Genomic DNA, 27000 nt, shown 5'->3' with positions numbered 1-27000 from the left:
TGCAAATCTGCAGCCTACGAACGTTATATGCCCCTAAGATGAGCATAAGCGGCCGCGCTCGGCTTGATTGGTGATATATCATCGGCGCCGCTTATCTGCGACAACGTGCGCAAACTCCGCGCCGAGAAAAATGTTCGTAGGTGCTTGCTTTACAGCTCTAGTTCTATGCACCACTCTACACTGCCGCCTCGGCATGTCGGGCTTCTGTGAGAAGAGGGCAGAGGTCAGCTGTGTCCGGACCCGTCAAGTAGTCTCACTTGCCTTTCTCTAGCGCGGCATCATTGTGTTATTCATGGCTGGCAACCTTCTCTACCTCCTCCGCCTTCGAGGCCACTCCTCGCTGTTCAGCCTCTGCCCGAAGACTCTTTTCGTTCTCGTTTCCAGGCTCTTGCGCTTCCCCAGCCGCATTGATATCGGCTGCTACCGCCGCTTCCGCGTCGTTCTCCTGCTTCCGCTCCCGCGTGTTTAGCTTGCTCTTGCGTATCTCAATGCCTCCGCTGTAACCGAACCATGTGTACCGTGAGACGTGTGGTCCGCGCAAGAGGATCATGAAGAGCATAAAGCCCGTCCACGCGAGAGATAGCGCAGCGGCAGGACGCCAGCCGTATTTAGTAAAAACTAGCGTCCCCACAGAGGTGCCCATCACCTGGCCGATAAAAAGCTACGGGCAGCAGCTACATGAGCACTCACATTCATCATCAGCTCACAAATACAAAATTCACGCACTGAAAGCAGGAGCACAGCATTGAGCCGGGCGCGAGCAGTGGGGTCAAGGCCGAATACGGACGTTGTGAGCGACACCTGGACCATCTGTCTGAACACGTCGATTCCGAAGCAGACAACGACGATCGCGCCGATGTTAACTCCATCCGCGCCGACCGCAATGGCCTGAAACACAAGTAGCGCCAGCGTTGCAACAACAGACGCGAACCACGGTACGAGGCCATCAATGGTGCGTCCCACAAGGGGGGCCATCGCGACGCCAAACATACCCACAAGACCGAAGAGGCCGATGGCGAGCCTAGGTCGTGTCAGATGTGTTTTTATACACCGCTGAGAAGATGACGTACGTAGAGTAGCCATACGGCGGTCCACCGAGCAGGAATGTCAACGTGACCTGTAAGTTGATTGTCATTTAGTACAGACAACTCGCGTAAAGGAATGCTGCAACTCACCCAGAAATTACTGAAGCATGCGCTTGAAGGCATATTGATCAGGTATGCCTGAATCAGCATTGGCTCCGTCACGGCAAACTTCCCCATAGAGTACAGTATTCCGAAATACGTCGCGCCCTTGTTCTTCGCCGGATAATCTGGGAGCATCCAGTATAGCAGTACGAGCACGAAGTACTGCAAGCCAATCGCCAGGTAGTACACGACGCGCCACGTCACAAACTGCGCGATGATACCCGCAAGCACACGGGCAAAGAGCACACCGAGCAGGAGGCCCGCGAGCACGATCGACAGTGCAGATGCACGGCGCTCGGGCGGCGCAAGATCGGCTGCGAGTGGCATGAGGACCTGTGGCACGACCGTGACCATACCGACGAGAAAACATAATGCCTCGAAGACTGCGAGGCTTTTCGTGATTGCGAGACCGATTGTTAACGAGGAGGAGATGGTCACGAGAACAAGGAGGAGGGGGCGACGGCGCACGAGGTCGCCGAGAGTGGAGATGAACACGATACCGACAGCGTAACTGTTTGTTTAAAAAAAAAGGGTTCGTTAGGTTGACATACAAAATGAGAGATTAACCAATCACTTGCCCTGCCTGAACTAGAGTAGGTATCCTGGATACTTCATCATATGTGACATTAAATGATTTTGAGAATTCAACTGAGTCGAAAATCAGTCATGATATTGATAGCAATTGAAAATAAATTCGACTGTGCATCAATCCAATGGTTGCCATTTAGCCTATGCGTGCCCAAAGCAATGTACGCCAGGTAATCGCGTCGCTGTACAATCAGGGCGTACATCCAATTCGTTAGGCCCTTAGACTGAGAACGCACATAGGTATGTGCTGGACTGAGCGCAAAATCCAGATATACTAGACGAAGAGCAGCCAAACCAGAGCCAAGATTAGCGTAGCTGGTAGTACTTGCGTGAGGTGGCTCTGAGGTATTTGTGAACGTACCCCAAGACGCTCCTCGTTGAGGTGTCTTGAGGTACCAACACGCCTCAAAACATCTCGAGTCTCGCGAAGCCTCAGCTATGCCGCGCGAATCTTAGCTTCGTGTCTCCGGACCAGCTTCGCCAAAAATGACCTAGGAGTGCTAATTACCAGGAAGTGTCTATCAGTCTCGATGTGATTTGATCACAGCTCCATAGGAGTGCGTGTCGAGACCTTTCTTCTCTGGATATATACAGTATTCAGGATGCGTGATTGGTGTACACTTACTTAACAGAGGTTGACAATAATAAAGATTTGCAACGACTGTGACTGGTGCGTTAGACTACACTCGAACAATAATAATGCGTCGACTCACCAAATGTACTCGCAATCCCGAAAGTTGCGTTCAGAAGCAATCCGAAGTGCGCGGGATGCTCGGGGTCGTAGCGGAGATGTTTCGGAATGGGCAGAAATCCGAAGTCCTTCGAGAAAGTCTCGTGGAATACAGGTTGGACCACCGAGAGTATGGTATCACCATCAGCGACCACTTGAAGTGTTTCGCCGCTGGTTCGCCCGGATGGGTGCTCCTGTGGTGTCTCGCTCATCGCAGCTATATGTTCGGGGAAAGGCTGCACGATAACTGCAAGGCTCCCGGCCGCCTCTTATCCTGACCACTTAGCGCGCGTAGTCGGGATGATGGTTAGTAATCCAAGTATAGAAAGCAGTGCAGGACCCACCCTCCCCCGTCAATATCTATATGCAAAGCGCAACTCCTATTTGAGCATCAAAGCTTTTGAATTTGAGGACCAGTATCGTTAAACTAATTGGCTCGTGAAGGATATCAAGCAGGAAGTCGTAGCGCCTGCCGCTCGCCGATGCATAATGCACGTGATCACTTCAGGCCTGCAGATCGGATCTAACGTTGCGCGCCCTCTGGCCACCTTCACCTTTGTCTCTTCCAGTCAACTTGTAGGACTCTCAGAGACCCATTTGCTTTTGTGTTGATTTTTTGTAAAGGTACATTATGGATGCAAGACTACGACGCGTCAACAAAGAAATTTCAGGCAGGTCACCTGCTTTGTGGCATGCGATCAGTCTAACACGCTTGCATAGACTGCAAGAACGACAAATCATCGAACATCAGTATCGACCTTGTCGATAATTCTCCATTTCACCTAATAGGCGAATTCGATGGCCCAGAAGGAACGCCGTATGAAGGGGGACACTTCAAAGTTGTACGTAAGCTCTTCCCCCCCTTCGGCCACTCGCCACTCTAAGTAGCTAACCGCGCTGGTCCTGCAGGACATCATCATCCCAGAATCATATCCCTTCCAGCCCGTCAAGATGAAATTTATTACCAAGGTTTACCACCCCAACGTTTCGTCCGCCTCGGGCGCGATCTGCCTTGACATCCTCAAGGACGCCTGGAGCCCCGTCCTCACACTGAAATCTACACTCATCTCACTCCAGTCGCTCCTCTGCTCTCCAGAGCCACGCGACCCGCAGGACGCCGAAGTCGCGAAGCACTATATGACGAGTAAGAGCAGCTTTGAGGAGACTGCACGATACTGGACACAGGCGTATGCCGGCGGGTCGGGCAAGGAGGTCAGAGGTAAGGGCAGGGCGGACGGGCCGAGGGACGAAATTGCCATGGCTGGGCTCGAGAGGGCGCATGTGGAGAAATTCCAAGCAATGGGCTTCGATCGGACTAAGGTGGTGCGTATCACACATCTTCTATGGGATATTAGAAACCAGTGCGCATCTGCTGAGTGAGGTCACGCAAATCCAGGGCAGATTAAGATTCCCATCTGCGACTGTAATTAAAGGACAGTGGATTTACAGTGGGCAAGTGTGAGAGCAGTCGAAAGCGAATGCGCACTTGTTTCCAATATTCTCTCTCAGTCCGGAAGTCTGGCCTTGCTCATCTCTGGATCACGTAGATCGATGTGTTGCGGCGACTCAACTATCGGGGGGCGAACGTTGCGCAGATAAATGACGACAAGGTTGTTGACGAACTGATCAAATCATAATGTATCCCTAGCACGATTGGCCTCATTGTACGAATGCGTTCACGGCTTGCTTTCGCGCTTTCACGCCCACACTTGTCCATTGCCTATTTTACATGTTCACGAATGTTTCCCCTCACTGAATCGCGAACGTATGTCAGATCCAAACTGTGAGTCAATAGCTTGGCAGACAAAGCTTCCCGATGGTTGGCTCTACGATAGCGCGAGCCGAGCAAACCTATGCAAATGCCCAGTCAAATATCCTCTCCCTTATATTATTAAATTTTATCCTTAGAAACATTCAAACCAACAACGACAGTATGAGAAGGGACAGCTCCACTGCGAACGAGTCCATTGCACAAGTTGTCCTTCACCGTTCCGACATTTGCGCTAAGTAGTCCGACAACTATAGGCAAAGGCGCGCTCAGCACTCCGACACTGAGTTCCGTCGAATCCTGCTCACCTTGAGTGCACCCGCCCGGATGCTCTCGCCCACGTTTTGCACATCCGGATTCGCCAACACCTTCTGGATCGCGTCCTTGGCCGCCATCTCTAAACCTGACAATGTCCCATCCCCAAGTAGGTTCCCGTCGCCTGCAGGACCGAGCCCACCAAGCTCTTCCTCCTCCTCGCGACCAAAGTACTGGTTCGACGAGATCGACGACGCACCCTGGAATGTCTGCAGTCGCGACTGCGCCTCATTTAACGCCGACGGGTCGTACGCGTTCCGCCCGAAGTACATGTCCGACGAGATCGCCTTCTGTTTCCCGAACTTCTCCCGCGCAAACGTCGGCGCGTCGGCGTCGGCCGCGCTGCAACACGGAGGTATCGGTCAATCGGCCAGCCAGCCGAACGTTCAGCAGCAGTACGCACCTCGCCTTTGACGTGCTCGGAGCCGCGGGGACGGCGCCGAATCCAAGCCGCTTCATCCCCATCCCCAGCCGCTCCAAGTCCTGCGCGTTCCCTGTCGGCAGGGCGCTCACTGGCGTTGTAGGCACTACCTTCGCCGACTTCGGCGGCGCCTTTGCGCTCTGAGGGGCCGCCTCTGCCTCCTTGCGCGCACGCTCCTCCTCCTTGCGCTCCTGCTCGCGATCGTACCCGAGCTGCCGCACACGTTCGGCCTCCTCTGCAGCGCGCCGTTCAGCCTCAGCAAAGTCCAGCGGCGCTACCGCCTTCTTCGCACCGAGCCCGCCGAGCTTCGACTTACGCGGCGCAGGGGCGGCTGTGGGGATGCTGACCGCAGGCGAGGACGACGTCAGTCGAGAGGCACCGAGCATGGAGTTGGGCCGCGATCCAGCGGATGACTGCGCCGAGCGCAGCGAAGAGGAACTGATCGTGCGCGGGGAAGCGGGCGGGGTACTGCCATTGGCGGAAGGCACGCTAGCGGCGCGCCCGAGGATCGGTGGCACAGGCTTAGAAGATATGAACGCAGGAGAATTGGGGGTTGCTGGCTTGTTCCAGGAGGAGAAGAAGTCGTCTTCGTCAGCCCCAGCGGGTACTGGAGTGACGAGCAGGTCCCCGCTACCCTCAACAACGACGCGCTCGGGGAATCTGGGAGAGGGATGAGGCCAGCGTAGATACCAAGTTGTGGAATACATACTTTGCCGCGTCCTCCTTGACGCGTCGTGCAAGCTCCTCCTTGTAAAGCTCCGCGACACGGCTTGAGTATTTCTTCTTGGTATCTGAGTCGTTGAGGACCATCGAACCGCCATGTTTCGTGAAAAAGTCTGTTGCCGATGAGTTTCCGCCAACCTTCATGGTCCTGAGCTGGTTCAATTGCCAACTGTCCAGGTTGGTCGATCTGCGGGATGCTGCATGAGCACAACGACGTGGTGCTCCAGCATCACCGCCGTGCTCACCGCACAAAGCTGATGTGCACCCCCATGTTTCTATGAACACTAGAGCACTCCAGACAGATGTAAATCCCGAACGATACACTCGCCCAGGTCGGATTGCGGGCATGACAGTCGAAGCACATCTGAGAGGAGTGAGCAACTTCGTGAGGCCCGTCGTACTTACACTTACCTTGTTCCCCTTCTGTGCCCTCAAGACCTTGAAGATTTTCTCGGTCTCAGCCTTGGTTGGGTCTGCCATCGCTGATTGTGGATTGTAGTCGTGGAGGATGTGAACAGAAATGTCGCAGTGGCAGACGCCTCACGTGCGCGGCACCTTGCCTCCCGACTCCCATCTTCCGTACTGCCCTCGTACTGCCTCTTCCGTCTGGACGACCGTTACAGGGCATCTGTACCATCGAAAAAAGTATATTGTTGTGGCAGCAATCACTTGAAGCGATGAGCGAACCTGGCATGTCTAAACTACGCTGTCTACGCCTCTGCTCTCTGAGACCCTGTCGCAGAAATCAAGCGCATCGCAGCTGACGAGACTATTCCACTACGACACTCCGTGCTCTGGCCAAACCATCCTGTGTCTCATGTCCGCCTCGCAGAGGACGATCTAGGCTTCCACTACGGCGCATTCCTGCCCACCAGCGACGAGCCAGTCGCAATCTTATCCATATTCAAGGAACCTCTGCCCGACTCTGACCGGACCGTTCCTGCGGCCCGCTTCAGAAAGTTTGCATGCGGCCCAGAATACCAGGGTCGTGGCATTGGGACGAAGTTGCTGCAGTATGTCTTTCGAATAGCACATGCAGAGTTGGGCTACAATGTGGTGTGGTGCGACGCGCGGTTGTCGACGGCGAACTGGTATGAGCGGAGAGGCATGACTCGCTTTGGGCAGACATTCTTTAAGGAAGACATCGAGTATGTGCGGATGCAGGGATTCGCAGCCTCGCCATAATACACCAATGCGCCAAATTGGATATTTACTGCCAACATGGTGTGCGAGGCACACTCGACGCTTCGTCAATGTGATCACGGTCAGCTGCAGCGATAGTTCCCTTCACTTCATAACATAAACACCCAAAGTCACACTGTGAGAGCGGCGAATAGTCAGGTGCGTTGATCGGTTTTGGGGGGTCTAACACATTCACGATGATACATGCGGTTCGTGTATGCAGTATAATTACTGCAATAGACGTGAATGACCTGTGAAACGCGAGCAATGGTCCCTCACCATGTCAAGTGTATCCCCCAGAGCACATGAGAAAGCTTTACTCAGGCACAGTGTTTCGTGGGTGTCTAGCTGGGCGCTCGTCACCAGCGCATTATGAATGCTGTGTCTTGCCTGGTCGGCGGTCCGGACTAGGTGGTCATACGTTACCTGTTTGGAGGACCTGGGGTGAACGCCTTGAGATCACTTTTGATAAACAGGGAACACCACAGAGATGGGCGTAGATGACGGTGCTGAGCAGTCTTCTCACATCTCGGTCATTTGCAGCTCATATATGCGCGACATGTTCTAAGTGTCAGGTACGCAACCCGAATCCTGCTGCCCATCAAGGCTGACTGTATGCCATTCACAGGTGTACCATGCGGTCTCTACTCGCAGGAGATGCACCGTCATGTGAATGTTATACAGCGGACACTGTCTGAGTGTATGTGCTGAACGACTATCGCTATGAGAAAAAGTCCTTAAAGGGACTTCGAAGTAGTCTCCAAGACTTCAGAGCCAACGTGCGACAGAAGGTCATATTAAAACATTGTGATGGGCATGCCCGTGAGGGCTCTTGATCGCATTAGTTCCAAATGATCTTCATCCTTCGAATAGCCCAGGATGGACCACCTGTCTTCGGAGCAGTCTGCTTAGGTTGGCTTTGAACTTCGTGTCATCTGCCTATCATTCCATAACACCAAAATAAAGGTTATCCTCCCGGCCCGGTCTCCTTGGGAATATGCGGTGAGTCTCACAAGGAGTGTATCGTTTCCAGTGCGTGGACTGACGGCACTATAGAACTTGCCCTCGTGGTGCTATACTGCAATGCGTGTCTGGAATTGTCACGAGTGAGACAAAGCACCCATTCACAAAGTCGTATGACGTAGGGAAAGAGTCCGTATAAGAGGAGCGATTCCGCATAGCGAGTCGGGCCAAGCAGGACGCCTTGTTCAAGATGAAGCTCACATTGTTGTCGATCTTTGCCATTCTAGCTAGGTGTGCAGCTGCCTCGCAAACGCTAACCGGACAGTGGACCTGTGTCGACTCAGGCGCGTACGAACTTTGTCAGAACTTGTGGGGTGAAGGTGAAGTCCAACGTTTCCTCACCATGTACAGTATGTTGATGCCATCATTTCAAGATAACGGTACTGGATCGCAGAACGCCACTCTGTACAGCGCTAGCGGCGACTCAATCTCATGGTCTACAACCTACACCTGGTCGGGCGGCCAGTACGACGTGAAGAGCTGTAGGATACTTTATCGGTTTGTTTGTGAATTTCGCAAGCTGACATGTAAACGCAGACAGCAGTGTGAACCAGCTCTCAGCGAATGGCATGCTTGTCAGTTTTCTTCACTTTGAGTACCCACACGGCCACAAACGATTGGCAAATCGTAGCTTTCCGACATCACTTCTGCTCCAACGTCATGGGACTGGGAGTACCAGGAAATCTCTTCTGATCTCGTAGCAGACGTATCGTGCGTATCCCCATTCCATTGCTGGACTCATCGATCATGGGTGTCTGCAGGTACGATATTTGGGTCGGTACCACACCCGATGACCCCGGCTCAAATACGACAACCTTTGAAATGTGGGTCATCGTGCTGACGCCTCATGTGAAAGCGATCCTTGCTTCCAGCTGACTTACCGGATACCAGAATGATTTGGGTTTCTACCGAAGGCGGGTGCGTGCACTTTCCACGTTAGCCGAAACTGCGGACCTCATCAGTGAAATGCCTGCAGTGCCGGTCCATTGGGCTCGCAAGTCGCTTCGGACATCTCGGTCGGCGGTTACACCTGGAATCTATACGAGGGCCCGAATACTTACTGGGAGACCATTTCGTTCGTCACTACCGAAGGGAACCTCAACAACTTTAGCTCCGATCTGAAGGACTTCTTCGGTACGCTATTCTCGCGACAGTGAAATCTATACTTGATCCGACTGTAGCATCATGCAGACTACCTCGTTGCGAACTATGGCGTCTCTGATTCCGATGTAAGTGACTCCAATGGCTCTGACGTAAGTAGCTAGCTAAGTAGTGAACAGTATCTGCAGGCAGTCGAATCTGGGACGGAGCCATTCACTGGATCTGCAACCCTGTACACCAGCAACTTCCATGTCGTAGTCAATATTTAATTCGCACAGATAATGTATGTCTGGCTTTGGACCAGGTTCTGAGGTATCATGACGCGAGAAGATGGTGCCTTAGTGATATGCAAGTCTCCCCCGGTGTGTACACTCTTTACCTTTTTTTGGTAAAACAACACAGCGATACTGCCGCCCTCCTTCCACATGTACTGTCGAAGCGCCCTTGGTTGATAGGATGCGCGTAAGACCTTCTTCCAAACGGTCAGATCCGTGTAGCTCTTCTCCGCTATGTGACACTAATCCATGCGATTGTGAACGAATCCTCCCATGTCATCTGATCGCCATGCTTGTTCAGCCGATTCAATTGCCTTGTTAGTAGGTCCTGCGTATACCTTTGCCCGGCCGAGCTCGCCGCCACAAATGACACTATCATACAATGTGTGGACCTTCCCTTCGTCTTCCTGCATCTGCATATAAAACGTTGATCAATCGCAGGTCGTTCTGCCTCTTTTCCCCACAACCTTTTCAGCACCTCGGCAATTCCCACCCAGTCTTATGTATACAACGGCGTCAGTGTTCCTGGCCACTCTATCGCGAGTAGGAGTGACCCACATTTTCGCGAACTGGGGAAATGACCATCCTGCCTTCCTCGAAGAGCTGGAGAGGCAGCGGGCAGAGGAAGGGAAACCTCTGCTGGATGTCGTGACATGCCCAAACGAGATGGTAGCGCTGAGTGCAGCGCAAGGGTATGCGTCTGTCACAGGGAAGCCCGCAGCGGTGATTGTACATGTCGATGTCGGGACGCAGGTGAGTATTGTTGCTGATCTCGATCACTATGTCATTACGATCGGCGATCTCGAGATCAACTTGCGACCTCGAGCTTGGCGGAAGTGATGCTGATGTAGCATAATTTGGCAGGCCCTGGCCGGTGCAGTACACAATGTGGATAAAGGCCAGGCCCCCGTCATCATCTTTGCAGGGGCATCACCATTCTCCGTGAGCGGTGAGCTCAAAGGCTCGAAGAACGAGTGGCCTATGTGGGGACAGGGTGCACAAGTCTTCTATACTCTAATGATATAGTGATGCTTACGTTGTCTTAGATGTACCGGACCAACCTGCTATCGTGCGACAATATATGCGACACACTGCCCAGATCATGAGTGGCAAAACTACCGCGAAGCAACTTATGCGCGCATGGCAATTGTACGCCACGTACACTTCAGCATGAGCAAACAGTGTTGACTCCGTTACAGCGCGACAAGTGGGCCTCAGGGACCGGTCTATTTGTGGGCAAGACGCGAAACATTGCAAGAGGAAGTCAGCGATGCGATATTCAAGTCACAGCTAGATCTCACAAAGTGGCCTAGTATCCAGCCCGGGGGGCTGTCGCCAATCGGTATGGTTACGCAAGCTTTTGTTAAGGTGCCCTCCTTACGTACTCTGTTTTCTGGTCAACAGCTGTGGAGCGAATTGTTGGAGCGCTATCGTCAGCAAATTTCCCTCTCATCATCGCCGCCAATTCTGGTCGCAATCCTCGCACTGTGCCGCTTTTGACCGCTCTCTGCCAATTGCGCTCTATTGCAGTGTATACATCCGTCTGTGCAGCCCTATGTATCCCCCACAATGAGCCGTACCTCATCGGCTCGTCGGTCGATGGTAAAAACGCTTTCCTCGAGTTAGCCGACGTCGTCATCCTGCTCGAAGTCGGTGTACCTTGGATTGAAGCCACGGGCACCAAACTTCGCGACGGCGCCCGGGTGTTCATTATCGACTCGGACCCACTGAAGCACAACTATGGCTGGTCGCACGTCGATGCCGAGATGATCTGCACTGCAGATGCAGAGACTGCACTCGGGCAGCTCGTCGATGCCATCCGCACAGCCGACCTGTCCGCTGCTAACACACAGGTCGTGGCCCAGGTAGCCGAGCGCCGCACGCGCATCCAGGCCTTGCACGACAAGTGGATGAGCGACCTTGCCGCCGCTGAGGCCGTGCAGAGCGTGGCAGGTGGTATACCTTCCGTGCACTTCATCCTCGGCGCTCTGCGAGACGCGGTCGTGTCGCAGACGCCGAGCCGCGGTGAGAAGGTGCTCTGGCTGAACGAGGCGATCAGCAAGCACGGCGAAGTTTGGAATCATATACAGCCCGTGCACCCCGGCAGCATGATCACGTCAGGGGCATCGAGCCTCGGCTGGGCGCTCGGCGCCGCAGTGGGAGCTCGTCTCGGCGCGCAGGTGGCTGGGATCGACTATGACCTGGTGGCTGCCGTAGTTGGCGACGGGACCTTTCTGTTCGGCGTACCCAGCACGGCGTACTGGATGGCGAGGAGGTACAACACGGTGCGTCGTGCTGCTCAAGTCACCCGCCTAACTATGTTGATTGCCTGGGACAGCCTTTCTTGACGGTGATCTTTAACAACGGAGGTTGGGCAGTGAGTTGTAGTGTTCATTTGCGCCTGAGGATCGCTGACTCGGCCCTCTAGTCCCCACGCGCGTCATTGCTAGGCATGCACCCTGACGGGTTAGGGAGCAAGGTATCCGGGCGGCAGCTTTCCGTAGGGTTTGGCCCGGAGCCAGAGATGCCAGACTATGCTCAGATCGCGGTCGCTGCCGGTGGCGCATGGGGGCGCCGCGTCGAGCACGCAGATGAGATCCGCGCGGTGCTCGAGGAGGCAGTCCGGGTCGTAGTGCAAGAGAAAAGAAGTGCAGTGGTAGATTGTGTCATCGAGCAGATCTAACGGGCTACAAGTCGCGCATCTATACAAGGAATTGTACACAATAGCTTTCTTCTGTACATCATACCGTTGCCTTCAGGACATTGCGGAACTTTTCGAGCGCCTTCCACGCCTCGCCCGATGTGATACTCTGCCTCGCCTTCTCTACCCCGTCCTTGAAATCCCGCGCGACGCCCGCAACCACCAACAATGCGGACGCATTCATCAACACAAAATGCAACACTGGCTCCAAGCGCGTGGGAATGTCCTCTCCCGATGTCAGCAGTAACCGGAATGTCTCCGCGTTCTCCTCCGGCGTCCCGCCTGCAACGTCCCCGAGAGGGTGTGCGGGTAACCCAAAGTCAGCGGGCTGCAGCGTGTGTTCCGTCACGCGCCCGTCCGCGGCGAGTTCCCAAGCATATGTCGCGCCTGCACAGCTGATCTCGTCGAGGCCTTCTGCACCACACACAACGAATGCACGCTCGACACCGCCTGCGCGGAGCGACTGAGCGAAGGTCAGCCCGAGCTCGCGTTCTGCAACACCGAGCACCATGCCGCGCGGCCGCGCGGGATTGATGAGCGGCCCGAGCACATTAAACATCGTGCGGTGTCTGCAGAAGAGAACCGCGTGAGGGAGGGAAGAGCCTCTGTGTATGATACTTACGGGAGTGCCTTGCGGTATGGTGCAATCATAGCCAGCGCGGGGTGGTAGTGGGGTGCGAGAATAAAGGTGAACGGGATAGTTGCGATGGGCACAGGTGTCCCTGCGGTAGGGGGCACGAACAGACAACCGAGTGACTGCAGTAGGTCCGCAGACCCAGACGAGGATGTAGATGCGCGGCTGCCATGCTGAGGTAGGATATGTATTGGCTTTCATTTCATTCATAACAAAGCTTGGTGCGTACCTTGATCACTCTAGCACCAGCCCCCGCTGCAACAACCGCTGCAGTTGTACTCACGTTGAATGTGTTGTGTCCGTCCCCGCCGGTCCCCACGATGTCGACCACAAAGTCACGCTCTACGTCCTCGACTGCAGCCTTCAGGGCACGCTCGCGTAAGACCTGCGCTGCAGCAGCGAGACATTCTGGTCTTCTCTCGACGCGCTCGATGTGCAGCGCGGTAAGGAATGAGCCGATCTGCACGGGGAGAACCGCATCCGGTGTGAACACATGTTCTAGTGCTACTCGGAGGTCGTCGGGACTGAAGTACTCGGGCGTCTTGACGAGTTTGCCGAGTAGAGCCTTGAACGTGTCGGAAGAGTATTCAGTCATGGCGGACGGGGAACAAGAGCTGTCTGACTCACCTGCATTCGAGGGCTTTTTCAATGCTCAGACGACGCAGCCTCTTCGAACACAGCTTATGCAGATGGGAATGTTTCATGACAATAACGATGTGGAAGAGGTGTGAAAAATGCAGACATCATCATTTTATGGCGGACACCGTAGTCCCATGCGTGGGGCGGGTGTCTGAGAAGTCTGCAGGGTGGTATAGAAACTATTTTACCACGATAGCAGTCAGTGCCAACAAGATAATAATCCAATATTATTGACCCTAGTAAGATTGATACTTACTCTGACTTACACTTACACCTGATACCAACCCCTAATACCGACCCTTATCCGTTTCGTTTGAGAGGCTTGTGGCGAACCCACCCTACGCTCATCTCTGCTATTATTTAATCAATATAGCTGTAGTCTTTCCCCCACTCAGGAGAGGCAGACGGCTCAACTGAGCTTGCTACTGGTCTCAGCCCAGCTATCTCCTAGGAACTAGTGTGCGGTAAGACGGACATTTACGCTGTCGCTATGATCAGGTTTATCCTCGTACAGGTCAGTGAGTGGCTGTAACTTCAGCTGTGAGGACACAGGGTTGACAATGTACAGAACCGGCAAGGAAAGACACGGCTGTCGAAATGGTATGTTCCATATGACGACGACGAGAAGGTGTGTGGTCAGTGGCAGTACGTGCGCGCGGTGCATCTCAGGAACGCCCACATCGCAGGTGCGGCTGCGTGGTGAAGTGCATAGGCTCGTAGCACCGCGAGATCAGAAATACCAATCGAATTTCGTCGAGGTATACTAGCAGATGGCCTTGACTGCGGTGCTGTCTGACGCGTCTTCCGGACTCAGTTCCGGAACCACAAGGTCATCTACCGTCGCTATGCCGGCCTCTTCTTCTGCGTATGCGTCGATGCCAACGACAACGAGCTTGCATACCTCGAGGCAATCCACCTTTTCGTAGAGGTGCTCGGTACGTCTAACAGGACCTATAGTGACATAGTTGGATACTCATTGGGATAGATTCGTTCTTCGACAACGTTTGCGAGCTGGACCTCGTGTTCAACTTCTACAAGGTCAGTTCAGGCGGTCTGATTCTTAGCCCACTCCTGAGTGGCGGTTGCAGGTATACGCAATCCTTGACGAAGTCTTCCTTGCCGGAGAGATTGAAGAAACCAGCAAAGACGTCGTGCTCGCGAGGCTTGAAGAGCTCGAGAAGCTCGAGTGAATTGTTAAGTAGATAGAGTTCTGGGAACCTGGACAGGGTATCAATGAAACTTGCAGGACTCCTCGAAGGGATGTTTTAAAAAGTGTGATTGGACACCATAGGAAATAATGGTTCCGCCTTCGACGGCTCTAACAAGCTGCTCTCGGTGTTCGTGTCTTCGGAAATTGAAACAGGATGTACATTTTGCTTCAGGTGGATTCTACAGGGATTGGGGCCAGATCCCCATTCTTGTACAATCGCACGCTGTAGGGAAGAGTACTCCTGCTTCTGGTACAGACGCACTGACTGCGCGTCCGGCTGCTCTTCTAACAAACATCATGTGCTGTTCTCGGCGTTCGCGTGTTCGGTGCAGATTAGGTGCAAACGCCTTTCATCTTCCATTGTTACGTATTCGTACGCAGTGGAATACTTGAGGTTTACTGATAGAAGACAGGCATGTGATATAGGAGACATTTATATACTGCACCCATCGCCCAGATCGCCCTTCGACCCCCTTTCTGGAGCTCCAGGTCTTATCATTCACATTAACATGTCATCCAAAGCACCCCAGCGCGGTCGCTCTTCTTCGGGGCAGCATGGCAGAAATGCAGGAGGCACGTCCACCTCCGAGAGGAAAATCCAGAGAAGAGACATCTCTGAAGGACTTATCGTTCCGCCCATCGGGACCCTGGACAAGCCGGAAGCCACGGCGGGAGAGGACATTGTACTCAAGGATGTCACGCATGTTGGTTCGTACAACTGGACGAATGCCAAGAAGCCGACAATCATTGTGCCCGGTGCGCTCTCCCATGTTCCTACTCTCTAATCTTTACATAGCCGACGCGTAATGCTTGGTAGGATCGCCTTCTATATGGCGCGACAGACCGTTGCCGTTCACAATTGCCCCTGACAAAGGGATACAGTTCATGGACCAAAACGCGTTCCGAATGCCCTCCTCTCCACTATACCCACTGTTCCGCGCAGTTGATGTAGTCGCAGAGGAGAACGGAAGAAGCGTCATTTGGCCCGAAGTCGATTTTGTCACCGACCGAAATGGACTGCGCAAGCTGCTGAGGTGGATCAATAACACCGCGGATCCATTCAGGATTGACATGCAGCTGGCGGGAAGACGAACGGTCCTGCTCTCGAGGTGGGAGAAACAAGCACGCGTATGGGCAGATGGCAAGGGATACGGTTTTCAATTTGAGAAGGAAAGCACTCGGAAGGCGCCGGGTTGTGAAAACGGCACCAGTCATCATAGTATAGTGAAATATGTGAGAGGATCCCATGAGTATTCTAGACTTCGTACTTACATTCTGCACACAGGATTTGGGGGGATTGATAATCGTTGTGCGCTTTGAGGTAGACGCTTGCATCTCAGAGCGCAGCGATCTTGGATCACCTGCGTCCTCTGATATCGACAATCTAGCGCATACGCTCTCGGGTGTAAGCGTTAGTACTCCCACTCAGCCCGCCTCCATCGGCATCCGCGCTTCGACTACCAAGCTCGACGTCATCAAAGCCGGCCAGCGGGTTCCCCCAAACTCTGTCATCGAGATGACCACGATGACCACGATGACGGCCAAGAGCGGGAACAAATGGCGGGACAGATACGCTCAGCTGTATCTCTCCCAGACGCCTCACTACTATATCGCCATGCACCGGAACGGGGAATTCTACGAGATCACGAAGCACCGACTGGGTAGTAAGGAGCTCGAGCCAGAGCATAAGGAGGCTCAGGGTGGGTTCAGGCGACTGAGAGTGTTGCTAGAAATGATCCAAGATTTGGTTGTTGAGCATGGCTCGACGACCATGCTGAGCCTTGTTTACCGAGACAAGAAGTTGGAGATATTCAAGAGAGATGACCAGCAGGGTGTTGTTCCCGATGATGTCCTCGTACGGTTCAATGTGTAGTGATAACTTTTGTATTTTGTAGTGCCCGTACTGTTGAATGGAATACGCCAACCCACGCAAAAAATGATATGGCGTGTGACGCCACCAACCTTAGAAAGATTAGTCGTTCTAAATAACCCTTCTTTTTATATGAAATGGTCTTAAAAGCTTTCACCGGCAGTCAGATCATTTGAGACTGTGGCTTGCAACAACAGACTCGAAACGGAGAGACTCTAGACGCTTGACGCTTGCACGCCAGACTAACACAGGGCCCAATATCTCGCGCTCTGGGCTTAATCTATGGAATTTGGATTTCTTCCCACTCTGCTCTGGCTATCATTAGCGATGAGGTGCGAGCACAAATATAAGGCTATGCCGGCATATAACTTTCGCAGTGATTTATTTATTTGAGTCATGTTACACGTATGCAGCCGCCAGTAGGGCACAACTTAATAATATACACGCTTTCATGATGTCTCTCACCATGGCATCTTGACGCCCTCGATTGCGCAGAACTCCACCGCATTTTCCAACTTGGTGTCACTGATAATCTGTAGGCATCTTACTGCACACTGTTTGGGTGTGTAGCTCTGAACATCTGGTGCTTTTTGTCGCATCCAGTCATCTGCAGCATGGCCCATGTCGGTCGCAACATATCCTGTCAGTGGGCCAGCGCATTGTCGGTTGTGAGTCCGCATTGTATTCAGTGACTGTTCTCGCACCTGGATCAATGAGCATCATTGTGATCCCTTCCGATCGAAGCATTGTACCCCACCGGCGGCCCAGCCTGTTCATAAAAGGAATCAGCCCGAAGAACTGTAGGCCTCCAGCTGAATGCGCACATATTCAGAGCTGCCTTCGTGAGGGAGTATGTGTTACCAACCTCACAAAAGCTGGGTGCCATCTCCAGTGATGCAAGCACCGACGTGATTAGGGCGATCTTCTTCAAATCGCTCTGCCGTATCAAGGGTAGAAAGGCGCGGACCACTTTGATCGGGCCGATAGTATTGACTTGTAGTTCTTGCTCAAGTGCGTCGAGATTGCTTACACGAAGAGATATCACACAGGAAAACGTTAGACAAGTGAAGGGCGAGCACATCATGCAACATACCAGTCTTCGAAACTGACAGCTCCCGGTTGGAGAAGGATTCCCGCATTGCTGATGAGGAAATCGAGACCATTTGGAAGGAGCGCGGCTACTGTATCTGCCGCCTGCCGGACGCTACTGGTGTCTGCAACGTCCATTGGCACTATCGCCAACCGATCCTTTGGATACTGCTCCTGTAACTGTCGAAGTCCTGGGGAGGCATCAGGGTTTCGTGCAGTAGCAACTACGAAGTTGCTCGCAGCTTGAAGCTTCAAACAGACGAGTCAGGAAACTCATCACCAGGAAAGTTCAGCGCTTACGAGATCTGCGACAAAGGCGAGGCCAATACCTCTGCTAGCACCGGTTATAAGGTATGAAGGCATGTCCGGGAACGCTACCTTTAACGAGTGTGTCTCAGTTTCGGAGTAGGGTGTTAGGGTGGTATCTCTCCGTGTGGTATGTGCATTTATTAGCTTGGTAAAATGTATCAATAATAGAACACGATAAGGAGAAGCGCCGGGAGGAGTGGCGTTGAATCCCCGCCTATAGTTAGTCTCGTACCCAGACCCGCTGTATCCGCACTCCACACTGCGGAAAGGGCGCCTGGGTACGGAATCACCTCATGTTTATGAGGGAGAAGATGACACACTCCACAGAAAAGTTATAGTTTGGACAGATTGCAGCATCGTAATCTTGCGCGATATTCCACCACGGCTGTCGAAATCCAGTCCACTTAGCGCTAGTATTGGTGACAAAGAAAGGCACAGTTCGATGCGACAGGAAACCAGGCTCAGATGCCCGTATCGCGACCTTGTATTCAATCAATCAGTCATTGAAGTACTGAAGTAGCTGAGAAGGACCCAAAAGTGCCGGGTGCATATAGTGGTCACCAACCTTTGGAAGACTGGGCGACCTTCTTCTACATAATTCCATGTGTTGCACCATTGTTTAATTAGAAGGGCTCGCGGATTCTTTGTTCTGCGAAGGAAGCAATGGTAGGAGAAGACGGGGCCTTCACTTCAATCAAGCAAAGGCAAAAGAGGTCGACGAGCGCAGGGACTGAACGGCCGAGAGTTCCGCTCGAAAGAAGTTCGAGTTTGCTCCGCAGCTGGGGCACCATCTCGGCATTCCTGCAATGTGATTCGAAATATTTTACCTGTTCGTCCTTGATGTCACGGTACCTAAGATCGAGCTGAGTTAGGCGATCAATCAAGAGGTATATATCGAAGCTTACCGAGATGAGAAAGTCGAGCACAGTTCATCCAGGAAATTCTTCGCAGACAGCTTTCCTTTGACAGCATATGCTGCAGGTAGTTTGAAACCATCGAGACCAAGCTCAAGCCAACGTGAATACATCAGTGGCTTTATGAATATAGGAATACTTAGGACGCACAATATCTGCCAAACGGTACATCGATTTGGGAGAGCATGGTGGGGGCAGACGAGGATGGTGTACCCGATACTTGCGAGTCTCGGATTGTCTGAGCTCTACTCCTTGCGACTTTAAAGGCGCAAACTCGACCTGCCCCGTATAGAGATAAAAAGGAGGTTTTGCGAAGTACGTGCACCTTTGGATTTATTGCTTGATACATGTACGTCGCGTATGCAGAGTTTGTGGTCATGACTGTGCGCATGCCTCCCACTGGCCAATGCCTGTATTGCAACAGTAATGATAGCACCGGTCGTGCTACCAGTCAATTCTACAATCTTCTTCGATCCCGGTTGGGCTTGAGTATTACTTGCCTCGGATACGAGACAATATGAAAACACACGAGAGGGATTTACCGTGGAGCTCGGATGTCATGCTTATAGTAGTTGACCACTATCAAGCGCGCGCGCGTCCTTGCCAGATGCCTTCCTGTTTGGTGCGATACGTTGTATAAGGTTAACAAATAGTCGCCATGTCTACAGATGTAGATATCGCTCACAAGCCCTCTCCATTCTGCTCCCATCTTCCGCTCCCATTGGCAGAAAGCCAAAACCCGCTTACTACATGTCGTTCAACACATATGGTCGTCTAGGAGGTCACCCTACTTCCGGACAGCGTGGCGGACCACGCGGTGGATCGCGTGGCGGCGGACAGCGCCGCGGATGGCGTGGCGGCTCACGCGGTGCATATGGCGATCTCGGAGGATTTACTGGTGGCTCATACTCTGGGGCGTCGGTTCAGCCCGACAGGGAAATCCGAGACGGTCTTACAGCAAGGCATATCAAGACGTTCAGCAAACCGGAACCGGTGGATGAGGCGAACATTGCAATCAAGGATCTCACCTACATTGGCTCTTACAACTGGATCAACGCCAAGAAGCCGACCATCATCATACCTGGTGCGTCACCTGCCTGACCTTTTAACGTCCTCGAATGTGCTGAGACTTGAGAAATTGCAGGCTCACCCCGTATATGGCGCGATAGGCCACTTCCGTACAGAGTCCCCCCAGATGCCGGATTCGTATTTGTCGACCCGAACTCGCACCGCATGCCCTCCTCTCCACTATACCCACTGTTCCATTCGGTGGATATAGTCGCAGAGGAGAGTGGGGAGAGCATCGTGTGGCCTGGAGTAGACTTCGTCACTGACCGCAACGGGCTACGCAAGCTCCTAAGGTGGATCAACGACGCAGATGGCTCGGCAAAGCCGTTTAGGATCGACATGCAGCTGGCAGGGAAGCGTACAGTACTCTTCAGTAGGTGGGAAAAGCGGACGCAGGGGTGGGTAAATGGCCCACGTAAGACCTATGGGATCAGCTTTGAACATGAGAGCACAAGACAAGCGTCTGGCTGTGAAAAGAGCACGAGCCATCATCGCATTGTGAAATACGTGAGGACAATCTGCTCCCTCCTCCGGATAGAATTGACGAACGGCATTTTCCCAGGACCTCGACGGCTTAACACTGATTGTGCGCTTCGAGGTGGACGCCTGTCTCCCATCTGGCAGCAGTGTATCCCAGCCTGCGCCTTCTACCGATGCCGACAGTCTCGCAGACATGTTATCCGGCATGAACGTCGGCGCAGCCTCCCAGCCTGCATTCATTGACGCTGGCGCCTCGACCAACGAGCTCGACGTCATAAGCGCAGGCCAACACGTTCCTCAGAGCTCCATCATCGAAATGACAACGCGCTCGAAAAACTACGTCGATCAATATGAATGGAAAGATTCTTACCCCCAGCTGTACCTTTCGCAGACGACGCTCTACTATCTTGCGGCACACACTCGTGGCGACTTCGAAATGGTGACGAAACGCCGTCTTGATAGTGTGGAGATGAAGAAGATCGACGAGGAAGCACAGGAGGGGTTCAGACGTCTCCGAGCGACCCTGGCGATGATACAAGAGTACCTCGTTGAGCGGGGTCCCTCGGCAAGGTTGAGCCTGGTCTATCAGGACGGTGAATTACAGGCGTTCAATCGAATCAATGATGAGAGCCTCATTCCCAACGACCTACTCGCCCGGTTTGATGCGTGAACATCACTTTTCATCCTCGATGCTGTTGCAGAACTTCTAATTCTTGTAGATGATAAGGCGAAGAAATGTATCATTGGCTCTGTGCAGTGCAGATTGCTGCGGACATTCGAAAAGCTACGCGGACGACAATTGATTTTACTCATGGCCAGATATGGCACCCTGATCCCCCTCGCTGACCGCTGACCGCCCACTGTCCTCCGAAGATTCTTCGTCCGCTGACTGCTCACCGTCCTCCAAAGATTCTTCGTCTGCAGCTTGCCCACCGTCCGAAGCCTCTTCGCTTGGGTGTCCCGTCAGTGGTTCGATCGTGTCGCCACCGTCCTCTGGTTCCATGGACCTCTGACCAGGCGGCCCAACGGTTACGAGGAGACAAAAGAATACGTAAGTGTAATTCAAAGTCGCTTCGTTCCCTTCTGCTACATAGGGAGTCTGAAAATAGTTCTTCTTGTCCGCCGGGTTCGCCCAATGAACAATCTCATCTGGCTCAATCACAGAGTAGCGATTTGAGCCCCTTGCCTTTGTGATGAGTTTTCCACCATATTCACGCAACTCCGACCAGTTGTCCTGCTCCAATGGATAGGCATCGAAGGCGACGCATTCCTCTGTCATCACTAGGACGTTGTCATCGTCGAAGATGGCCCTCAGGTCAGTGGCGAGTGATAGCTGGTGACAAATCTTGCGAAGCTTCGCGTCTCTTCCCTTGAGGTGTCTTGCAACTGTATCGATAGACTGTTTCACGACATCAATGGGATATCTGTGAGACAGAGCGAATGCGATGCGGCCGCCCTGAGGAAGAAATGTGGGATCGTCGAGGAGCGTTTGGAACACTGTCTTGAGCTCTAGCGCGCTTGTGTCCATCAGAGGCGTCGCGCTGGGTGCGGGGTAGCGATCTTGGGAGAAGTACAGATTGTAGGTCACGGTGACCCGATAACCTGACTTGACGGGCATCACCTCGTGCTCTACGTCGCTGAAGAACATGACGTATGCAAGGGAGGGTTCTTGTTGCTCACTAAGCATGCGACCTGAGTCAAACGTCCACTCCTCGTCGTGGTGACGAAGGATCAAGGATCCACCGTCGTGCGGGGGAGGGAAGACGATGACGAGTGTGCCGAACATCGACTGTCCACGAGGAGTGTCAACGTGCGGCTTGAAGAATGAGTCCTTGCCTATAATGGATGGGTAAGTGATCTGCACAGACAGACGTAGCCATCGTGCAACAAACCATAGACATTCAACTTGTACATCTCTGCGCGTATTCCCCTTTCTTCATAATCATCGTCCAGCAGATCGTCACAAATCAGGTCGAGAAGACCCGAGTTCAGAAGGTCGACTTTGACAGAGAAATGCGCAGAATCGAGTTTTCCTGCCCTTCGGTACGTTTCGTCGTGTACGTTCTCGTGGTTTCGCCCGAAAGTTGCCACATCGCAAGTGTCGTTGAGCTCCAGCAGCTCTTCGTCTGAGCAATTGGCCAGGTCGATACGACTACAGCATGATCACCATCAACACCTCGTTAAATGCGTGCGGCGGATCCCACTCACCGCGCATCCCTTCCCTTTCCATAAAAAAGTAGGTATTGTTCAGGAGGTAGACTAACAATTCCGCTCCGATAGGGGGGTTTATGGAGGATACACGACCGAAGAGTTTTCAACTGCTTAGCGAGGAGAGATCGCGACATGGTAATGCTCTAAATGTGCTTGTAACATTAAAGCATCTGTTAGCGCAACGCGGAATACATCCTGGGGAACAAGCTGACCGTATATTCAGCGTTGTGCGTGTGGTGAGTGTGGAGTAGGTGTTCGGAAAGGTAGTAGATTTAGGTAGCAAGTTCGATATCGCCTTCGAGTCGGGGAGCACACCTACGGCTGCAGCCCGTACCTTCTACCTTTTATCGCGAGTATCATAGCCAGCTGGGAATATTACGTAGAACCTCATATATCATTCGCTGATGCGCATGCTTGTAATCAGGTCAGTCGGACTGGCTGGTCGTGGTGGGCGTGGTACGAAGTGGCACACAGTGAGTCAATGGTTCCATATCGGGGAGACCTTTCACCAAATCGGGACAGTCGCAAACTCCGATCAGGGGTGTTCCGAGCCTGCAATATTACTGACCAGAGTCCTCGCTTGTGAAATGTTCACAAGCTGCATGTCGCGAGCACCTAGAAGAGGGACGGTGTGCTATGACTCGTACCATATACATTGAGCTTGCACAGCTCGGCACGGACTGACTTCGCTTCTCCGTGTCCTTCCAAGAGATTCTCAACCGCGTATGCCCTGAACTGTCGGATTTACTATGTGCATGTCTCTTGACGTGTACAGGAATGGATGGCACTCAAACCGAGTCATCGTTCTCGAAAAGGACTGAAGAAGCATTGATATTGTAGATCAGAGGACGGCGATAATCCATACCCGCTGTGATTCTCATCAGAAGGAGATGCCCCGTGGGACGCCGCAAGTCGTCCGCCAATTCATCCCGATTCAAGCTACTCACACAAGTCACCTTGACCATATGTGGGCATGTTCGTGCTGCTGACACGTAAATGTCAACACGCTTCGTGATAGGGTGGACCCACAAGTGCACACGAGGCTGATCACCCTGCGGACGAAGATGCAATCGCATAACACATGCACGACTGCACGTTGAGATCCAGACGACCCGGTATAGAAACCCTGGAGCCAACAATATCAGCGCATGATTTTAGTGATTGGAGTCGAACAAATAGACACAGGAATCAGAGCAGAATCGACTGGCCGCTTAATGTGGCATGGGACCACTAGCGTCGGGCCTAATACTCGCAAAGCACAACGCTAGAAGTCTGCTGGTGAGATAAAAAATATTACAAATCAGTGAAATGCTGCGTTGCAATTCTTACCACCCCGCCTCGGTGCTTTCAGACACTCCTAGCAAACACTGCGCGACTATCTAGGCTCAAGCTCAGACATAATAATCTCCATTTGCTGTGCGCGTAGTCAGCTGACTGTATGCAATGACCGCGCATGAATGGACAGTCAGATTCGGGTGCCTCTACATAGCGTGGTATCCACACAACTGCAAGAGCATTTGGGATGTAATTCATAATTGCTAATGGCCTGCGGATCGTCGATCAGCGGGCACGTAATGAGTAGGGAAGTAAGGATGTTTCCATACTGCTTCATGCAATGAGGTAGAAATGAGCACCGGGACACTCCAGCCACTTTAAAGCCTTGCTAGCGGTGACATGATTCGCATGCCTACCGTTTGGCCGCCGTCCACAGTGATCGTCGCACCGTTCACAAATGCACCCGCACGACTAGCCAAGAATAGGGCCGTACCTGCGACATCCACAGGCGTGCCGATGCGCTGGAGGGGTATCAGTTTCTTGATGATCTCACCTTGCGTGTCGAGGGTATGAGCCATCACTATCGGATGGTTTAGTATGAAATCATGAATCGACTGGGCTCAGACGTACTTTTGCTCTCGAACGGACCTGAAGACAGTAGAGAGTATTGTGAACTCGAGATCCGGGCCACGAACAGAACAGCGGCGTACCGCACGCAATTGTATTGCTAGTAATACCTTCCCATCCCAGGCGGCCGGCGAGATGTCTGCTAAGGTGATGTAGTGCTGCTTTGGAAGCAGAATAAGCATATGTCTCATGATTAGGCACTATCAAGCCTTCCACAGAGCCGATCTACATTTTCATAGATATTATGAGATCCGGTCCGCAACAGTGGGGAAGCTAAACTGTACTCACGTTGATGATACGAGCAGGATCTCGGAAGACATCACCGTCCTTCCCACCTTGCTCTGCAGCTGCACGCAGAAGCGGTAGGCATTTCTGCGTGAGCGTAAATACACGCTGTGCGTTGAGAGTGAGTAGCTTTGTGAAAGCAGAGTCCTGTAGGAATATGCTAGTGAGTGCTTGTCCCCGTAAGCTGCACATCAGTCGATCTCTGACTATCCATGAGGTTATGAGTACGAGCATGAGCTGACCACACGAGACATTGTTCATGCTGGCGTAAGTCCGACTTACGCGAAGGGATGAGTACACGATTCATTCATGAGGACAGCATTTCTAGCCGGTGTTGCATCCAGTAGAACAGCGTATGCTGCACAAGGTGCGCTGATCATCCCACGTTATGAATGACCACCTCTCGCATTGAGAGACTTCCAGATGGACACCTATCAAGAAATGCCGACTGAAACGAGAACAGGGACTGGCTCCGCGCTATACCGTATAGAGTCTCGGACAAATCATTTATGGCCGGACAAACTCGCATTTCCCAGTGACAAAGGATAAGACGTACCGGATAGTCATCAATGGGATCACCCCACGCTGCGCCTGCATTGTTCACGAGTACGTGTAGAGCATGTTCTCGAGCAGTAAGAGTGCGAAGTAGCTCCTCCACTTGTTCGAGTTTCTGCATGTCGGCGGGGAGGGCAATGCAGGTGCCTGGGCCTGACGCGTTGAGCTCAGCAGCTGTGGCCTCGCAGTCTTTCGCCGAGCGCGACGAGATGTACACCTGATACAGTATCAATCAGCGTCCGTGCACACAGCATGCACCCATCGCTGGTATCAACGGCGGCAACAACGCACCTTGGCGCCATTCGCAACGAAACCTTGGACAATCTAATTTCGTTGACGTTGATATCTCTACAAAGGGCCGGATGATCTCACCATCTTTCCAATGCCTCTGCTGCCCCCTGTAACGAGAACAACTTTGCCCGAGACATCGAATAAGTTCGAGGAGTGGAACGAGCTCATGATGATTCAGGAGCAAGTGACTTTACGCGCCAAGGATACTCCGCATTTCGCCTAGTACGAGATTAGATCACCGATCACACGGGGCGATTGAATTGGAGACTTGGCGTGCCTCGACATACAATACGGGCTGTACCTAGTACGTGGTGGAGTACTAGGCGTTGGGATAATATGGTTGGATGTGAGTTACAAGTTATATATCAGCACAAATAAATCAATAGATATATCATCGAGAATGTAGTATTAGAGTATCCGGCTTGCACATTCAGCGCATGCGCCAGTCGCTCAGCCATAATAAATACGCAATGAATATAACAGAATGCGAGACGTTGAATCACACGAACAAAATCCTGACAAGCAAGATCAGGCCAGCCTCAAATCAAATTATCAACCGCACATCTTCTCTTCCTGGCTCAGCACTGATGCCCTGATCTTTCGCCTTCCTCAGGCTCTTCGCGTGGTATTTCTGGTTGGAGAGCTGTGTCGCTGTGAAGCGCGATGTAGCACTCACCATCATACCTAGAACCATCCGCTAGACCGTCCGCAGTAGGTCGCGACTGTCGGTCGCATTTAAGTTGTTCCTCAGGTGTCATTTCCGTTGGACTCTCAATTATGGGCATACTGTATTCCCGGTGAAAAATATCAGCGTTCATCACTCTTCTGCCTTGCTGCCACACACCTTTCGAGGGTACTAGCAGCCGGGGAGGTGTCCAAATTCGCCGCCATATCCTGGGTCTCTGCATATTTGAACCTGTCCAAGGACCTTCGCGACGGCGGAGGGGATGCCCCACTTGGACTATACAATATGTCAGCCTGCTCTATCAACCTCAATGGCGAGCTGCGGATTAGCGAACTCACGCGAATTTACGTGCGAGCCAACTCGGCGATGAGGCATTAGGCTTAGGTGGCTCGCCAGGGGGTGGCGATGTGGGACTAGGCTTAAGTGGCTCGCCAGGGGGTGTGAAGCTTTCCCTGAGGGGAGAGGGCCGGCGGCGCGCCGAATTTCCCAGAGAGGACGGTCGTCGCCTTTGTGTATTCCTCACGCCGCCTAGGTGTGGCGGGATGGGAGACGGAGACAGAGACAGAGACCTCGGCCTCGACTTCGGCTTCAGCTTCGGCGAAGGCGATGTTGGTTGAGACATTGAGAGGATCTGTATGTACAGAGTAGAGGTAAATGATGTATGGATGCTCTACGCACCTCTTTTATATGACGGGAAGACACCGCACCTCTGCCCAAGCCACAAATGCTGTGCTCCACGACCTTGATGTGTCGGGCCATGAGGACGGCTCAACAAATACTCCAATCATACAACAAAAGGGATGCATTGTTCGCCATGCAGCAGCCTGCAAATGGGGTTCAAAAA

The 27000-nt window shown here is 52.7% G+C and overlaps 14 protein-coding genes across 14 annotated transcripts; 7 read left to right on the top strand and 7 right to left on the bottom strand.

The window, feature by feature from the left end:
- Window positions 1-56: 56 nt before the first annotated feature.
- On the bottom strand, window positions 57-2717 carry POSPLADRAFT_1067899 (hypothetical protein; the record flags this gene model as incomplete). The annotated part of the gene is made up of 8 exons (XM_024482244.1): window positions 57-204; window positions 262-661; window positions 727-1021; window positions 1071-1117; window positions 1176-1698; window positions 1766-1835; window positions 2401-2436; window positions 2489-2717. 7 exons carry the CDS (start codon window positions 2715-2717, stop codon window positions 287-289), a joined length of 1575 nt encoding a protein of 524 aa, XP_024333917.1. The 3' UTR covers window positions 57-204; window positions 262-286.
- A 384-nt stretch (window positions 2718-3101) lies between these two features.
- On the top strand, window positions 3102-4230 carry POSPLADRAFT_1186036 (hypothetical protein). The gene is made up of 4 exons (XM_024489196.1): window positions 3102-3176; window positions 3226-3347; window positions 3415-3828; window positions 4053-4230. Exons 1-4 carry the CDS (start codon window positions 3137-3139, stop codon window positions 4140-4142), a joined length of 666 nt encoding a protein of 221 aa, XP_024333916.1. The 5' UTR covers window positions 3102-3136; the 3' UTR covers window positions 4143-4230.
- A 136-nt stretch (window positions 4231-4366) lies between these two features.
- POSPLADRAFT_1186033 (hypothetical protein) lies at window positions 4367-6212 on the bottom strand (the record flags this gene model as incomplete). Its single annotated transcript, XM_024489195.1, has 6 exons — window positions 4367-4524; window positions 4582-4930; window positions 4992-5669; window positions 5719-5919; window positions 5978-6096; window positions 6144-6212. The coding sequence occupies 6 exons, from the start codon at window positions 6210-6212 to the stop codon at window positions 4489-4491; spliced, it is 1452 nt and encodes a 483-aa protein (XP_024333915.1). The 3' UTR covers window positions 4367-4488.
- Window positions 6213-6296: 84 nt separating this feature from the next.
- POSPLADRAFT_1174592 (hypothetical protein) lies at window positions 6297-6991 on the top strand. Its single transcript, XM_024488296.1, has 2 exons — window positions 6297-6422; window positions 6478-6991. Exons 1-2 carry the CDS (start codon window positions 6410-6412, stop codon window positions 6915-6917), a joined length of 453 nt encoding a protein of 150 aa, XP_024333914.1. The 5' UTR covers window positions 6297-6409; the 3' UTR covers window positions 6918-6991.
- Window positions 6992-8127: 1136 nt separating this feature from the next.
- On the top strand, window positions 8128-9307 carry POSPLADRAFT_1050186 (glycoside hydrolase family 12 protein; the record flags this gene model as incomplete). Its single annotated transcript, XM_024479933.1, has 9 exons — window positions 8128-8257; window positions 8312-8419; window positions 8475-8512; window positions 8569-8648; window positions 8699-8761; window positions 8829-8855; window positions 8914-9071; window positions 9129-9151; window positions 9203-9307. 9 exons carry the CDS (start codon window positions 8128-8130, stop codon window positions 9305-9307), a joined length of 732 nt encoding a protein of 243 aa, XP_024333913.1.
- Window positions 9308-9814: 507 nt separating this feature from the next.
- Window positions 9815-11996, top strand: POSPLADRAFT_1157476 (hypothetical protein; the record flags this gene model as incomplete). Its single annotated transcript, XM_024487190.1, has 7 exons — window positions 9815-10066; window positions 10178-10307; window positions 10360-10462; window positions 10513-10655; window positions 10718-11598; window positions 11652-11690; window positions 11742-11996. 7 exons carry the CDS (start codon window positions 9815-9817, stop codon window positions 11994-11996), a joined length of 1803 nt encoding a protein of 600 aa, XP_024333912.1.
- On the bottom strand, window positions 11952-13243 carry POSPLADRAFT_1067893 (hypothetical protein; the record flags this gene model as incomplete). Its single annotated transcript, XM_024482243.1, has 3 exons — window positions 11952-12583; window positions 12637-12821; window positions 12878-13243. The coding sequence occupies 3 exons, from the start codon at window positions 13241-13243 to the stop codon at window positions 12055-12057; spliced, it is 1080 nt and encodes a 359-aa protein (XP_024333911.1). The 3' UTR covers window positions 11952-12054.
- A 392-nt stretch (window positions 13244-13635) lies between these two features.
- POSPLADRAFT_1041705 (hypothetical protein) lies at window positions 13636-14520 on the top strand. The gene is made up of 6 exons (XM_024477960.1): window positions 13636-13801; window positions 13856-13915; window positions 13974-14045; window positions 14102-14222; window positions 14273-14325; window positions 14376-14520. Exons 1-6 carry the CDS (start codon window positions 13778-13780, stop codon window positions 14475-14477), a joined length of 432 nt encoding a protein of 143 aa, XP_024333910.1. The 5' UTR covers window positions 13636-13777; the 3' UTR covers window positions 14478-14520.
- A 486-nt stretch (window positions 14521-15006) lies between these two features.
- POSPLADRAFT_1061814 (hypothetical protein) lies at window positions 15007-16370 on the top strand (the record flags this gene model as incomplete). Its single annotated transcript, XM_024481434.1, has 3 exons — window positions 15007-15253; window positions 15315-15730; window positions 15783-16370. The coding sequence occupies 3 exons, from the start codon at window positions 15007-15009 to the stop codon at window positions 16368-16370; spliced, it is 1251 nt and encodes a 416-aa protein (XP_024333909.1).
- Window positions 16371-16828: 458 nt separating this feature from the next.
- Window positions 16829-17819, bottom strand: POSPLADRAFT_1036996 (hypothetical protein; the record flags this gene model as incomplete). Its single annotated transcript, XM_024477190.1, has 5 exons — window positions 16829-17007; window positions 17072-17136; window positions 17192-17392; window positions 17461-17705; window positions 17757-17819. 5 exons carry the CDS (start codon window positions 17817-17819, stop codon window positions 16829-16831), a joined length of 753 nt encoding a protein of 250 aa, XP_024333908.1.
- A 569-nt stretch (window positions 17820-18388) lies between these two features.
- POSPLADRAFT_1036995 (hypothetical protein) lies at window positions 18389-18850 on the bottom strand (the record flags this gene model as incomplete). Its single annotated transcript, XM_024477189.1, has 3 exons — window positions 18389-18617; window positions 18671-18771; window positions 18830-18850. The coding sequence occupies 3 exons, from the start codon at window positions 18848-18850 to the stop codon at window positions 18389-18391; spliced, it is 351 nt and encodes a 116-aa protein (XP_024333907.1).
- A 579-nt stretch (window positions 18851-19429) lies between these two features.
- POSPLADRAFT_1157269 (hypothetical protein) lies at window positions 19430-20824 on the top strand (the record flags this gene model as incomplete). The annotated part of the gene is made up of 4 exons (XM_024487157.1): window positions 19430-19763; window positions 19824-20149; window positions 20310-20736; window positions 20781-20824. The coding sequence occupies 4 exons, from the start codon at window positions 19430-19432 to the stop codon at window positions 20822-20824; spliced, it is 1131 nt and encodes a 376-aa protein (XP_024333906.1).
- Window positions 20825-21536: 712 nt separating this feature from the next.
- POSPLADRAFT_1112134 (hypothetical protein) lies at window positions 21537-22348 on the bottom strand (the record flags this gene model as incomplete). The annotated part of the gene is made up of 2 exons (XM_024483393.1): window positions 21537-22063; window positions 22120-22348. Coding segments are annotated over 2 exons (756 nt in total), but the record flags the coding sequence as incomplete, so codon positions are not given.
- A 1742-nt stretch (window positions 22349-24090) lies between these two features.
- Window positions 24091-25639, bottom strand: POSPLADRAFT_1157283 (hypothetical protein; the record flags this gene model as incomplete). Its single annotated transcript, XM_024487160.1, has 7 exons — window positions 24091-24293; window positions 24344-24361; window positions 24424-24565; window positions 24629-24772; window positions 25182-25397; window positions 25472-25504; window positions 25553-25639. 7 exons carry the CDS (start codon window positions 25637-25639, stop codon window positions 24091-24093), a joined length of 843 nt encoding a protein of 280 aa, XP_024333904.1.
- Between the last annotated feature and the right edge of the window lie 1361 nt (window positions 25640-27000).

This window comes from Postia placenta (assembly GCF_002117355.1).
Source record: "Postia placenta MAD-698-R-SB12 unplaced genomic scaffold POSPLAscaffold_19, whole genome shotgun sequence".
NCBI classification, from domain to species: Eukaryota; Fungi; Basidiomycota; class Agaricomycetes; order Polyporales; family Adustoporiaceae; genus Rhodonia; species Rhodonia placenta.
The sequence above is the reverse complement of the archived record's forward strand: the minus strand, read 5'-3'. Positions and strand labels throughout refer to the sequence as shown.